Genomic DNA, 14,335 nt, shown 5'->3' with positions numbered 1-14,335 from the left:
ACTATTTTCTGCTTGTTCCATCTATTTTGTATTGTTTCTCTTCTTTTGTCCTTTTCAAGATGAATCTAATATTTTGTCGTTCCATTTTCCCCTTCTTTCAGCTTGTTACTCATTCTTACTCTTTTAGAAATAATATAAATTCGGACTTTTACAACCTCATGGATAATGCAACACTTTTAACATTTTAACCCTATTTATCCCGTCATCTCTTTTGTACTGTTATTTTTGTCATGAATTTTAATTCTCTATACATTTTAAATTCAATGTATTGGGATTATTGTTTTCTCCCAGTTTTTGTTAGTCTGAAGAGTCTCATGTCACTTTCATTGTGAAGGACATTTTCACTGGGTACAGAATTTTAGGTTGGCAGTTATTTTCTTTCAGTACTTTAAGGATGTTATTCTGCAGTCTTATGAATTCCTTTGTTTATTTAAGGTTCATCTGTCAGTCTCATTGTTGCTCCTGTGAAGGCAATGTCTCCCTCTACCCTCCATGGCTTTTAAGATTTTCTTTGCTTTTTGGCTGTTTTAAATTAGCACTATTACAAAGGCTTCCCTGGCCACCCTTCTATGTGATGGCACAGCAGAGATGGCCGTTTATGACCTGGGAAGCAGGCCCTCGTCAGACAGAGCTTGACCCTTTGTACACATGGATCCCAGACGTCCAACCTCCAGAAAAGTGAACAATAAATTTGTGTAGTTCACGAGCCGCCCAAACTAACGCAGGGGTCTGTGCTCACACCAGAGGTAGTCGCTCTCATATACCCCGTCCTGTGTTGTACTTACGTTCTTTGTTGTATCTCCTATCCTTTTTTCTGTCCCAGCTTGGATACTTTTTATTGGCTTATCTTCAGTTCACACATCCCTAGTTCTGCTGTTAATTCATCCACTGAATTCTTACATTTCATTTGTAATAATACTTTTTCAGTTCCATATGTCTGTATGATTGAAAAGATTCCTCTTTCCTTGCACATTTCTCCATCATATCACCTATTTTCTAGAACACAGCGGTAGTATTTATTTCTAACTCTGTGTCTGGTGACTCCAAAATCTGGTTTACCTGTTGATTTATTTCTATTGAGCAAAAGACATAAAAAGGCATTCCACAGTAAAGACATAAAAGTCTAGTAAAGAAAAAGATGCTCGAAGTCAATAGTCAGGGAAATGAAAAATTAAGCCACACAGTGATACTATTTCAGACCCACTACACTGGAAAAACTTAATACGTCTGATAACAGCCAAGCGTTACACATGTGTGAAGAATAATAACAATTATATACCACTCTTGGAAACTGCAGATTCATGCAACCACTTTGGAAAGTGAAGCAGAAATGAGGGAACCCTATTACCAGAAGTTCTACTTTTAGATATAAACACTAGAGAAACTCTTACATGTTAAAAAAAAAATTTTTCAGTGTTGTCTTATTATAAGAAAACTGGGAATACTCATTTTTTATAACGCAATAAAAATAAACTCTAGCTATCTGCATCAGAATAGCTAAGTCACAAAAACAACTTTGAATCACACAAGGTAGTCACAGAAGAATGATTCAAAGAGAATGTTTTCATGCATACAGTTTAAAAACAAAAGTGAACAGTGTTGTTTACCAATATTTTAAATATATCTTATAACATTATGAAGGAAAGCAAAGGAATGATAAATAACAAATTCAGCAAAGTGGTTACCCATGGAGAGGATGCAGGTAAGAAAGGGCACACAGAACACTAATCCTGTTTCTTAAACTAAAAGGTGGGGGTTAAGGTGCATAAAAATCCTTTTTTTCCCTCTTTGAAATATATGATATATTGAATGTATGATATATTTCATTTAAAAAGAAAGAAAAAGAAATCCAGATAAAAATACAGTCAACTGTTACCTCTGCTTGAAGAGATGATAAGGTTTAAGGTTTTTGGTGATTTTTATTTTCTATGTTATGATGCTCCAAAATTTGGATTTTTTTACACTAAGCAAATATAATTGCAAGCAGAAAAAAAAAAAGGTCAATTATTAAATTTTAGGTTACTTTGTAAAACTGTAACTTTATAAAAGTTGAAACACTTTAATTCTAAAACATAAGAAAAGCCTTTAAATGCCTTGAATTTTTAATCAAGTACACAGCATTAATAATAATCATGCATGCACACACAAAAATTAGAGGTTAGAGGAAGAAATCCTCTCTGCTGCCAGGTGCTTGGGTTAAAGGCTCCTCAATCAAGTAAGTATAATCTCTATTTTGCCTTGGCTGCCTATAAATCCCGAGAGGAGATGTAAACACACATACACTAGACTAAACAGCGGCTAAAACGTGGCCACTACTTACTCTCCCACTCACACACGCCATGGAAGTCTGTGGGAAAAAACTTACAACTAAACTAAGGAACTCAAGTCAAGTTTTCTGAAAATAACCCAGAGCTGACAAGTCAGTAGGAGGGCCTGGATGGTTTCAAGACACAGTTTTTAACCAAGACTTGGACCTCCAACTGTTTTCTTAAACAAAGATTTATATCCCATCCTTGGCTAAATTACTTATAAATTAATCAAATTAATTACTCTGAGTGGATAAGCAGGAGGCTGGACAAGATAGGGCTAATGTCAGCCAATGAAGTCTGTGTTGTTTTAACTAAATATATCAGCTTAATTTTAAACAGATCTACTGTGCACAAATATGGTAAGGCACCCACATCCTACTCAAAATCCTAGTTCTGTGTCCTGTCCCACGAACAAACATACCTACTTTTAATATATCTGACATGATAAGAATGTTAAATTTCCTACAACAACAAATCCATACCTCTTAACAATGCTTCATTTACTTTTAAAAAGTGGTGGCTGTTGTTATTCTTACATAACTATATTCTAATGTATCAAGAAGTGTTTTTAAGTAACTACGGTATTTAGAACACAGGAGTAAAGTGATCATCTTAACTTGGAGATTGGAAAAAAACAAACTAACTTACCTCTTACATGTCTAACAACTAGAACTCTTTTTTTTTTTTAAAGTCAGTGTTACACATCATACCAAAGATACCGAATCCAGAACGTAGGGGTATCACTTGTCTTCTAAATTAGGACCCATTTTGTGCTATACTTATTTAGGTTTTACAGTTGTCGCCTACCCAGTTACCAAAGAACAAAAATAGTTTACAGCTTGGAAACACAGGCTTTTATGGTTGTGAATCAGAAGAAACGATTTTTTCTAAATAATTGGAAGATTATGATTTTTTAATTCACAAATTGACTACACTAGGTCACCTGTGAGTAATGGAAATCTCTGTTTAAACATTCTTTTGGCAATAGGCATGGAGCATTAGGTCTTATTTCCAAGCTTTCCCAGCTGGGTTTTGTCATTAACATTTATTAACAATCTAAGATATGGCCGTCCCCGTCTAATCCGTACTACACAAATGTTTTGTATGGCCCTCCAGAGGATTTTGCCGTGACAAATTACTGGCAGAGATTATAGCCCCGTGGCTATTCACCAGAGGCAATGTAAAATTAACATGGTACTAATCCAATTTAAACAAGAAGTTGCACAAACAATCCTCTGAACAAAAGTAGACAGAAGATTCCAGTTTTATATTTGAACACAATAAATGTGTTTTGAATAAAAAAAGTTTTAGGAAAAAAACTGAAGTAACTTTACTTCATACGAATTGTGCCTATTTGATAATGTTTATTAATTTTCATCCTCCAAGAGCAGTTAGTGGCACAGCACAATTCCGTACGGTAATCCCAAAGTCTGTTACACTTCTTAAAGTGTTGCATCTCAAATGTGGTCTGTAGAACATCAGTGATTCCCAGTGACCTTGAAATTTGTTTACAGTGTTGTTTCTAAAGCAGAAAGTGTGTGGGATAAGGAATAGAAGGGGTCTGTACTGAAGATTACTGCGCTCATGAAGGAACAAGACTATTTTCTTTCATGAAGCAGAAGTTTGGAGTTGAACCAGTGATTTAACACTATGTTTTCTTAGTACAATTACAGTAACAAGAGAAAGGAGGCATCTGAACTTTTGTGATAGCCTCTCTGTTATGAGGCATACGTAGCTAAAATTACTTTGCCAATGGTTTTTAGGCAAGAGGGGAGAAAAAAAACAGGAAAAGAGAGTAAGCAGAAAATAATGGATTAAATGGAAACATTCAGAAGATAGCAAAAGTGGATGTATGAGGACGCATGTGTTACGAAGGAGGGGCGCTTTGCTGGGAGGGAGCCTTTTACACTGAATCTCCTTTTAAAAGAGTCTACCTCTCAGTCCATGAACTGAGGGGAGTCTATTTAGAACACTGTTTTCTTATCTTATATTAAAAAACCACCTAAAACAGTGAAAACAATGTTATCTGTCAATATACACACATGAACGAAACTTAAAAATCAATTTACTTAAAGTAATTAAGTTCTTGCCTGGATATTTCTTAATAAGAAACATGACAATGATAATGAAATTATGTTTCAATAATTACTCATTTCTCCAGAAGACATGCCCTTATCAACAGCTAACAGTTTTCCAGCTTTTCATTACTGATTCTGGTAATGCCTTATGATTAATTACCATTGCATTAGTCTCTTATCTTTCATAAGTTGCATAAACTTCTTCAATGGCAGGCACTGTCCTCCACTTCTTCCCTATCTACTATTTTAAAGCTAGAATGATTTCAGATCTAATACTGATGCTTAAAACATTTTTTTAAACCATTTCTTCCTTAGCTACGAGTGACAAAATACAATGATAACCCCACTATCTTGATTTCCTAACAGCTGTTTTCTCTTATTTTTGCTAACTTCATTTGCATTTCTTACCACTCTGCCATATTCTTGTTAACTCTCAGCCCTCCCAGCTGCACTGTAAGCTCCCTGAGGGAGAGAAATGCATTTAGAGCACCTGGCATCTGCTAGGGACGTACGTGGTAGGCTGTGTATAGTAAGTGCCTGCTGAAGGAATGAACAAATAATTATAGATGTTTCTTCACACTCAATGCAGTCTCATCTCTTTACACCCCAACTTTAGGAAATTCACGTACTGACACCATTGCACATCTGCACATTTAGCACTTATGTAGGTTTTTTCCTTCTATCAGATTCTATAGAACATCTATTAAAATACCATCCAAATACTAAGTACTATTATTACTGAAACTTTACGAAATCCCACTTCCCTACCACTATTATATAACAACATCCTCCTATTCTCTACATTTAAACATTTCAAATTATTGTTGGTGTCTATTGTTTCCTGAACAGCTAGTCAGTCACAAATCCTTCCACTATTTGTTCTGTTCATCAGTATCCAAAGCTGCCATCTAATTAGGTTCCCATTGACCAAAACCAAGAACACTACACAATAGCTTTATGGCTCATGTCCTTTTAACAATGGCTACATTTACTGAGCACACACTATGTACCAAAATCTGTATTAAATGCTTTACAGACTACTCATTTAATTCTCAGAAAAACCTGTGAGAAAAGACTTTTCATTGTACAAAAGACGAGACTAATCAGAGAAATTGGTATTTCCCAAGTTGCAGAGGTAGCTAAGAGGTATAGCCAAGATTCAGCCCAGCCCTCTTGACTCCTAGGCTGTATTCTCAACTATATGTATGCTGCCTCTGATAGAATTTGTATCGTGTTATTTTTAGCAGCCACTCTCATCACATGACTTGCTTGCTGCTAATTCCACGGGGACTCCTCCCTATGGTACTACAGATAACCTAAATATCTTGGCATCATGACTTTATATTAGCTTCTTTTTCAAAGTCACTTTAATTCTCACTACCAGAGCCACTCTATCTAACAGTCAGTGATGGCATTTTCCTTCCTACCACAGGTCAAGTCATGACTTCTGCTTCAGTACTCAGTCAGAAATCTCTGAAGTCTTCCATGGCATCTCTTTGAAATTCTTTAATTATTTGGCTTCCATGGAATTAAACCATAAGATTATAAAGGGGAAGAGGCTCGGCCTGGACTCTGGTCAAGTAATTCCAATCCTAGCTCTATTCTGTCACTTACTACTGTGTGATCACGCGTGATCAACTTAACTTCAAGTCTCAGTTTCTTTCATTAATGGAAATAATACCTCCTATATGGGGATCTTGGTTGGGATTAAATGAAAAGATACGAAGGGCTCAGCACAATGCCTGGCACGCAGTAAGCCTTCAGTTACCGCTGGCTGCTCTGTCAGTACCATTGTAATTATCCTCTTTCTCGCCAGGTGCCGTTTCCTTTATCAGCTTTCTTTCCTCCTCCTTAAAACGTTTCTACATTCTATCTGCCACAGCTTCAATTATCACCACTGCAAAAGATTCCCTTCATCCGTTTTTAAGCCCAATCATCCTTCCAACATCAATCCATATTTCTTAACTGCTCACTGAATTTCTTTCTGTAAAAATCAAAATGTTAAAATGTGTAAGTCCTATCTCCTTCCCATGCCCCAGTCAGCTCTTGGTCTTAATAACTGTATTTCCAATACTGGAAAATTCTCTTTCCATACACTAAGGCTTGAACCTTTGACATCCCACTCTGCATTCTGATCAGGTACATTGCACTGTATAAAATCTACCAAAACCAGTTCTTTTAAAAAAAATCTCCTTGTCACATTCCCACTACTACCACTCAAGTTCTGGTCCTTATTTCCTGAAATGACTTCTAAAATGGGACCTCCTCTGTTCTCCAAGGAGAATCTATACTTTCTGAATTCATGCCTCTCTGCCAGAATGATTCTACTCATTGTATTTACAACAGTTTCCCCATTACTTTCCTAAATCACAACCAGTTCTCCAGAGGTCCATCTCAAGTACCTCCTCTTCTAAGACACTTTCTCTAAGTTCTATCAAATAGATACACTTCCCCCTCCTGAGTACTCCAAACTGCAAGCTCCCTTTAAAGGCAAAGACCTGTTCTACTTCTATAAATCTAAGGTAGTGCCTTGAACACAGGAGGCCCTTATTCACTCATCTATCCTTAGTCTTTATGAACATTTATAAAACATATTCACTGTGTGTAATATTTTATGCTTAAGCTTACATCTCAATTCATCTACAAGCTATGTTAAGGTAGACTGCACTATTTATTCTCATGCAGTCTAGTACGTACTCATCTATGAATGCAGTGAGCATTTAGTACAATACCACAAAGACTGTCTAATAGCATTTGAAGGTTTTGGAGACATTAAAAAAAAAACAGATCTGAAAGACGCTATGGACCAAACTTCATTCAGGACACAACAGATACATTTAAGAAAAGCAAAACTTAGAATAAACTAACCACGAGTGATCTTAAAAGTTTTAAGTCAAATACATGAGATTCAAAATAAATATCGTATTCATGTTTTATTTGATCTTAATCATTTGAAGGAATTAAGAGCCCAAATGAAGATTAATTCCTTATGAAGCTAACAGCATTTGTTACTAAACAGCAGGAAGAAAAAAAAAAACTTAGTAGTTTCCTGAATTCTTCTTACCTAACACTTTTAAATTCTTGAAAAATTATGCAAAAATACCGTGTGATTCCTTTCTCAATGAATAAATTACTGTGTCTTTCCAGGAATAACATTTAAAATACGTTCTTAAGTTCCTCCCCCAAAACGCACTCCTGATGGAAGGAAATTAATACTAAAGGAAAAAGAATGGTAGTTTTATAAGTGAAAGTAAAAGAAATTATTCCCAATTTCCTGTGTAGAGGATAACTGGGAATTAAAAAAAAAGGACCTAGAAGTTTCAGTTTTTAATTAAGAAAAGGAGGATCTAATATATAACATTTTTTTAAAAAGCCCCTAATCTCAAATGTAGCACTGAAGCTTCAAACGCAGACAGCTGAATGTAACAGATACTGCCAAATATGCACACATGCAAAGAATCAAGGGAAAAGGACATAAAAAGAATAATCCATCATCAGCTATAAACTACATACCTGTTTAAGTCTGGCAAGTTCTTTCAAAGCTCGTCCCCACTGCTGCTTGTAATGCAGTTTAGACTTAGTTGCAGATTCCAACTTTCTTTCAAGTTCAACCTAACAGTGATTAAAATCATATCAAGTGAAACACTATACCACTGTGTACAATCACTGAAAGATAATATATACAAAGAGTCTGGCTTAAGAAAAGAGTTTATATAGTGTAACATACGACATCATCTAAAACTGTTATATAATTTACTGTAAATATTATGGCACGTGAACATTTTCTTGTTTAAAATATAGTTGTATTTTTACTGCCTTACAGCCCATACTAAAAGGAACTGAATCAGTCTTAACCTCCAGACAGTTGCTATACATGTATTTAAAAAATACATATTACATAAAGATCATAGAGTGAAAAATACATTCATTTTTTACAAAAAGCAGTTCTGTTAGCATTCCAGTTTAGCTGACACTCTCAATCTTAGAAACCAAATTATTCCTTTTGGAAGCCCGTCATTACGTGGAATTTTGTCTTACAATGATGAGAGCTAGCAGAGATACTTTTATAAGTCTATTTTGGCAAAAATCATAGAATACTGAAAACAGTGAAATGTTTTTATCAGAAACCAGTTTACTAAGAAAGAGTACAAAGTCAAAAATATTTTAAGAATGGTAAAATAAACCCAAGAGGAAGAAAAATAATTCTCTTAATAACACTCATCTAACTTTTATTTTCTATTTCTCCTCAGATATATAAAGAAAAATGAAAGAGATTCAATTAAAAAAATATGGTTATTTATACTCGCAGCAGGCAATCTGTCGTGCATGAACTGAAGCCAACTTGGCTATATTTTGGAATGTACTCTCTGTTTCAAACCAAGTACCAAACAAATTCATGTAGCCAACAGACAGTTTTACTATTTACATGATAAGGTAATAATATGCCTGAATTATAGTAAAATACTGTTGATCTAAACCAGTGTAATATTTTTATATCAAGTCTAGTTTTTCCCATACACACAACTCCTGATGTTTTGCAGAAAAATAAAACCCAAGACACTAGCCAAAAATTCAAACTTCAGAAAACTCAAGAAGAAAATGAAATCAAAGGAAAAGCAGATTGCCAAAATCCTTTCACAAAAGACCAGAACATTCTCTGCAGTAATATATGACTTCATGGAGTTAAGGTCTTTCCTGCTTTACAAAGCCCTAGTGCTTGGATTTAAATGTGTTGACATTTCACAACTAGACTCATACATCTTAAGTTGAATAATACTGAGATTATTAAAGATGATCTCTCCCACTTATGCCCCAAAGATTTATACATATTACTGCATAATTTAACAAGAGGACATATGTCAGAGGAAGAGCAAAAATCTGTTTTTTAACTGAGATAAAAGTAGTATTCAACTATAAAAGTGATATCGTGTCCCTGGGTTTTGGAGAAGGTTGAGTATCCGGGACAAGCCCCAGGATGAGGGTTAGGACAGATGAACCTAAAGAGATCACTTATACCCACCAGACAGACTCCATCAGGAAAAGCTGGGTTGGGCATATCAATTTTTTCATGATTACCAAAATAATTCATATTTGCATAGCTATTCAGTAATTTCAATCATGTATAATCAATACATGTTAATTTTTTATTCTTAACAAAGAAACGGTAGCTAACAAATCTGAGACACATATATCATTTTTCTTATTCATCCCAAGTCCCAAATCAGTGATTCCTAACTTTTTTTTTAAGGATATAGATGCTTCTTTGATTCTACAGAAGTATATGGACCCAGTTCTCAGAAAAGTGTACACAACCAAAGTTTTGACATAATTTCAGGGCATTCAGAGACCTCACATTAAGAGCCCTTTTTGTGAGTAGATAAGAGACTTGGGGAAGCCTTTTTTGCATCATTTATGTATTCTTATAAGCCAAGTTATAGACTCTTGAAATGCAACCTTGGCGCAAGACCCAGAGTCAATTCAGAGGCACAGCACTGGTTCTCAGTTTCCCTGTCTCTATCCTTGATACACCACAGCTCTAATTCTGTAGTGGAGGTATGGCATTGTCTGTGCCTCTAATCTATTCTGCAGTTCCAATCTGCCCCAAGGAATTCAAGATTTCTCCCTTGAACTATTTTCAAGTTTGACTCTTTTACATTCTGACTGCCATTTGCTAAGCTCAGGCTCATCTTGTCTTCTCTTGTCTCCTCAGCCTCAGATGTATTCCACCTACAAGTCCTGCAAACCACTATCATTATCAATCTGTTCTCTACTAAAAAATACCCTACAACATCTACTACTTGCCTTCAATATTGAGCCTGATCTCCTCTGCCTCAGTTTGGAGGCAGTCTGAAATAAAATTTCCGTCCCACTTGCTTAACCTGCTTTCTTGGTATTCCTCAACAGGAAACCCTCTACTCCAACCACCAGGTTTGGGTCCCCTACAACCACCTCCTTGTCCAAGTTACTTCCTGAGCCTATCAATTCTTTCTTTTCTTCACTGCTTACTTTAAAACTTCAGGTTCAGCTCAAATTCTTCTTCTACATGGAGCTGTCTTAAAACTACTATATTCTGGACACCAAATGATTTCTCCTTTCTGAATTGCAAAGAGTTGCTAGTTCACTCCCTGGTATTTGATTATTCATGGTCATTTAAGGTTCTATGAGCCATTTCCCCAGTCATACTACAAACTCATTAAAAGTGAGATCCGAAAAGATAATGTACTTTTCCTCTTACTCTTTTTTCTCTCATTTTCCCCTTTGCCCTAAGACATGGGTCAGCACAGTAGCTACTTGCCAAATGTTCTTAAATACACAAATTTTAGTTTCTGTCTGACCCTCTGTATGACCTACTAAATTATAACGTTTTGCCTATTTTATTCTTTTTAATTCCCAGTTATCTTTAAGCCATCTAAAAGTCACTTTGCGCTGAAAGCAAATCATAAACTTATTTACATAATAAAGAGAATGAAGAATTCTATCTGGTAGAACTATATCTTACTGTTAACTTATTTTTAGATCATTTCAGTGAAAAAATGGGAATATTTGTATCACATTGAAGAGAACGAGTAATCAGAAAAGAAAAAAGCTCTCAGTCAGACTTAATCAGAGCTTAGACTAAATCAGGTGTTTTTTCCACTTAAGTCTTCCTTTTTGTGCTTCTGTCTTTATTACTTAAGGAATAAGATTCTGCCCTCTTCTGGCTCCAAAAAAACTTACAAAAAATTTTCAGAACAGCTGAAAAGCCTTTTACTAGGCATATAAATATTCTGGATGAATGTGTTAGAGCTAATACAGAGGTAGTTGAGTTATGCTTTATTTTTTTCCACAAGTTCATGGTACTGTTTATACTTTTAATGTTTGGTGATTTTCATCCTTTTGGTAGAAGTGTACTTAAAAGAATTTTTTAAATCACTTACAATTTATTTCTATAGTGGACATTATCTAGTATATATTCAGAAAAGACGAACATGATCACATTCTGTTCCAATTCTGAGATACTTGGCCCTGAATTTCCCCAAAGTAAAATGGAAATACTCTTGACAACTACTTAATAGAGCTTGTAAGAATTGATGAGGTTATTGTCTGAATATCTCAAAAAGCTCTAATAGGCCACAGATTTTGTATTTATAAAAGAGAAAATACTTTAAAACTTGTTTTAATCAAAAGGGTTGGGAAATGTGCAGCTGGATTCAAGGTCATTGGTAGAGAAATAAGAAGGCCAAAAATGGAGAATGAAGAGATGGTCCAAATATGTAAGAAGCAGAATCAACAAGACTCTGCAATTACATAGATACGGGGGTAAGAAGAGGAACCAAAAATAGCATGGCTTTTGAAAAGCTGCAGAAATAGTCCATGAATTCAGAAACATTAAAAGAAACCCAGTTAATACCCTTTACAACTCTTTTTTTTAAACCACACTCTTATTCTTGTTTCCAAATTTTCTTTGTATTCACCTTTTCTGCTTCTTTAATAGTTCTGTCAAGGACTAAAATTTTTATCTAGTCTTTGACCATCCCCTCCGCACTTACAGCTTCAGTTTCTTCTAGCAGTTAATTCCTTATCCTCAATCTAAAAATACTCTAATTTCCTACCTCTAAATAAGCTTTTCTCAAGAGTTTCAGAGCCTTGGGCTGCATCTTTTCTTGTTTTCTTCTCCTCTAGCCTTCTGCAACTTGGCTTCTTAAAAATCAGTGACCTCTTAACTGTCAAGCACACGGTCTTTCCTCAGCCATTCTTGACATTCCTCTCATGCGGGATTGCTTTCACACTCTCATCCTTGAGACTCCTTTTCTTCTGGACACAACACTAGGCTGTTTTTTTAATTACTTCTCCAAATCTTTTTAGCCTCCTCCTCTAACTCTTGCTTGTTCTCAAAGCTAAACTTTCCCCTAAGCTTTATTATCGGTGTCCTTCCTAAACACTCCTTAAGTAATTACATCTACCTCCAGAGCTCTTACTTTACTCAAATGACTCCCAAATCTGTATGTCTGTATTTTCTCATTTTTAACCGCTTAGATTATCCCATTAGCATCTCAAATGTATTGTCTAAAATCAGAATTCCCTACAATTTCCACCTCCCCAAAAAGTTCATCAAAATTCATTTCTATTAACAACCCTTCTAAGCCAGTCTCATAAACTTGACAGTCATCCCTGACTTTTCTTACCAGATGAAATATGAATTCTTTAAGCAAACAGTTCCCCCATCTGGCTGAAAATTACCTTTATTTCCAGCTTTCTCTCATCAGGCTTATATGTCTTTTAAAACTACAGCTGACATTTGCACAATGAAGGGGTAACGTGCGCTAACCCTCTGTGCAGTCAAAAATCTGCATATAACTTGACAGTTGGCCTTTGGTATCCCGTGGTTCCACATGTAGTACTACAGTACGTATTTACTGAAAAAAATCGGTGTAAAAGTGGATCCTTGCAGTTCAAACTCATGCTGTTCAAGGGTCAGCTGTACTCCTATAATGATTAAACTCTAGTTTCTATTCAAGTAATTATCCAGATATGCAACAGACTTTTTCATCTTCATACTGCTGTTCAGTATCTCTTGTTGGAATAGCCTTACCCATAGATATTTACCTGTTTAAAGTTTCACCTATTCTTTAGGTTCCACATCCAATCTCATTTCTTTGTTATACTTCATGTGTTCATTTCAGCAGAACTGACTTTGTTTTCCCTTTGCATTCATGGTAATATAGTAAGAAAAGGTTAGATGGTATCTGTTATTGTTTGTCTTTCACGCTAAGTATTTGGGTAAGTTCTTGTCTCCTTTTGTAACTCATTACTTATGTGACTCTATCCTGCACATTTGTGAATCATTCATAATGGCAGTTAGCATGGTAACATAAATAGGATACATCCTTGCTGGAAACTGAAAAACCAATTGTATCAGTCGGCATCCTGCCAGGAAGCCAGAGGTAACTGAATACAGGAAACTAGTTATACAGATAATGGAAGACCAGAAATGCCAAAGAGGATATGGTGAGGCAGTCTAGGGATCAGCAGCAGCAAGAAGCCCCTAACTCTCCCAGGTAGGAGGGATTACAAAAGGGTGCCAGGAAGTAGTAGTGTTTTAATACCAGGAACCCACAAACTGGGGGTGTCCAGTGGGCTAGAAACACAGAGGGAACTGCCTAAAGGCGAGAAGGGCTGTCTGGTAGGAAATGGAACCACAAAAAGATATAACTACTATCAGAGAAAATAAGGGAGGCAGAGAGATTAAAAAAAAAAAAAAGAGTAGAAAGAACTACCCTGGCGTCTTCCCAACTCCCATCCAGTGATCCTCTGTTAGTGGCCCCTAGTAGCTGCATGTACAGAAGAGAAAGGGCAAGGAAGCCTTCAATACAAAGCTGAGTGCAGACAGGCAATGGCTGACACAATTAAATCGTTAAACTTCTAAAGGTTATTTTCCAGAATATGCTGTATCTTTTTAACAATGCCTAAAAATTATCAAACTACAAAATGCAAGAGCATATACTGTCAAACTTAGATTGTCTGTGGGCATTATACGTTTTTTAATGCCTGGAACTTGAATATTCTTTCTGTGTGGGCAAATCCAATATAAATGAGAATTAGGACGTGGCTTCCAGCCTTAGAAAACAAAATAGGGTGGCAACCCCTTCTTCCAAACTAAGAGTAGAATGCAGGCCTGTGATTTAAATACATGCTCCTATCCGGGACACTGAATTTACAGGGTAGTCATACGCAGAGAGAGTACTCACCATGGCGACTGCAAAATGAAGAGTTCCAAAGTGTAACACTGGAATTGGGATACAGAATCCAGGGACCCAGCAGACATGGCACCCAACAGTAGCATCCTGAGTAAACTTTTCGTACAGGATGGGCCTATGACTCGCTTTCCCCAGTTCCTGCCCATATTTTGAAACTGGTTTTTTAGCTTTCCTGATAGTTTTGTGAATTCCCTTAGTCCAAGACTTACTC

General features: G+C 35.9%; 1 protein-coding gene across 8 annotated transcripts in view; it reads right to left on the bottom strand.

Annotated features, from left to right (window-relative positions):
* CEP120 (centrosomal protein 120) overlaps positions 1 to 14,335 on the bottom strand; it is a 124,969-nt gene that overhangs the window by 52,400 nt on the left and 58,234 nt on the right. For 7 of the 8 annotated variants that reach the window (XM_072957701.1, XM_072957695.1, XM_072957680.1 and 4 more), the window contains one exon: positions 7,901 to 7,999. In XM_072957701.1, coding sequence (XP_072813802.1) covers positions 7,901 to 7,999 — 99 coding nt within the window. Of the gene's footprint in view, positions 1 to 7,900; positions 8,000 to 12,973; positions 13,071 to 14,335 lie in introns of those variants that run through there. The other variant, XR_012070095.1, reaches the window with a different exon arrangement.

The sequence above is a fragment of the Vicugna pacos genome, chromosome 3, assembly GCF_048564905.1.
Source record: "Vicugna pacos chromosome 3, VicPac4, whole genome shotgun sequence".
Taxonomy (NCBI): Eukaryota; Metazoa; Chordata; class Mammalia; order Artiodactyla; family Camelidae; genus Vicugna; species Vicugna pacos.
The sequence above is the reverse complement of the archived record's forward strand: the minus strand, read 5'-3'. Positions and strand labels throughout refer to the sequence as shown.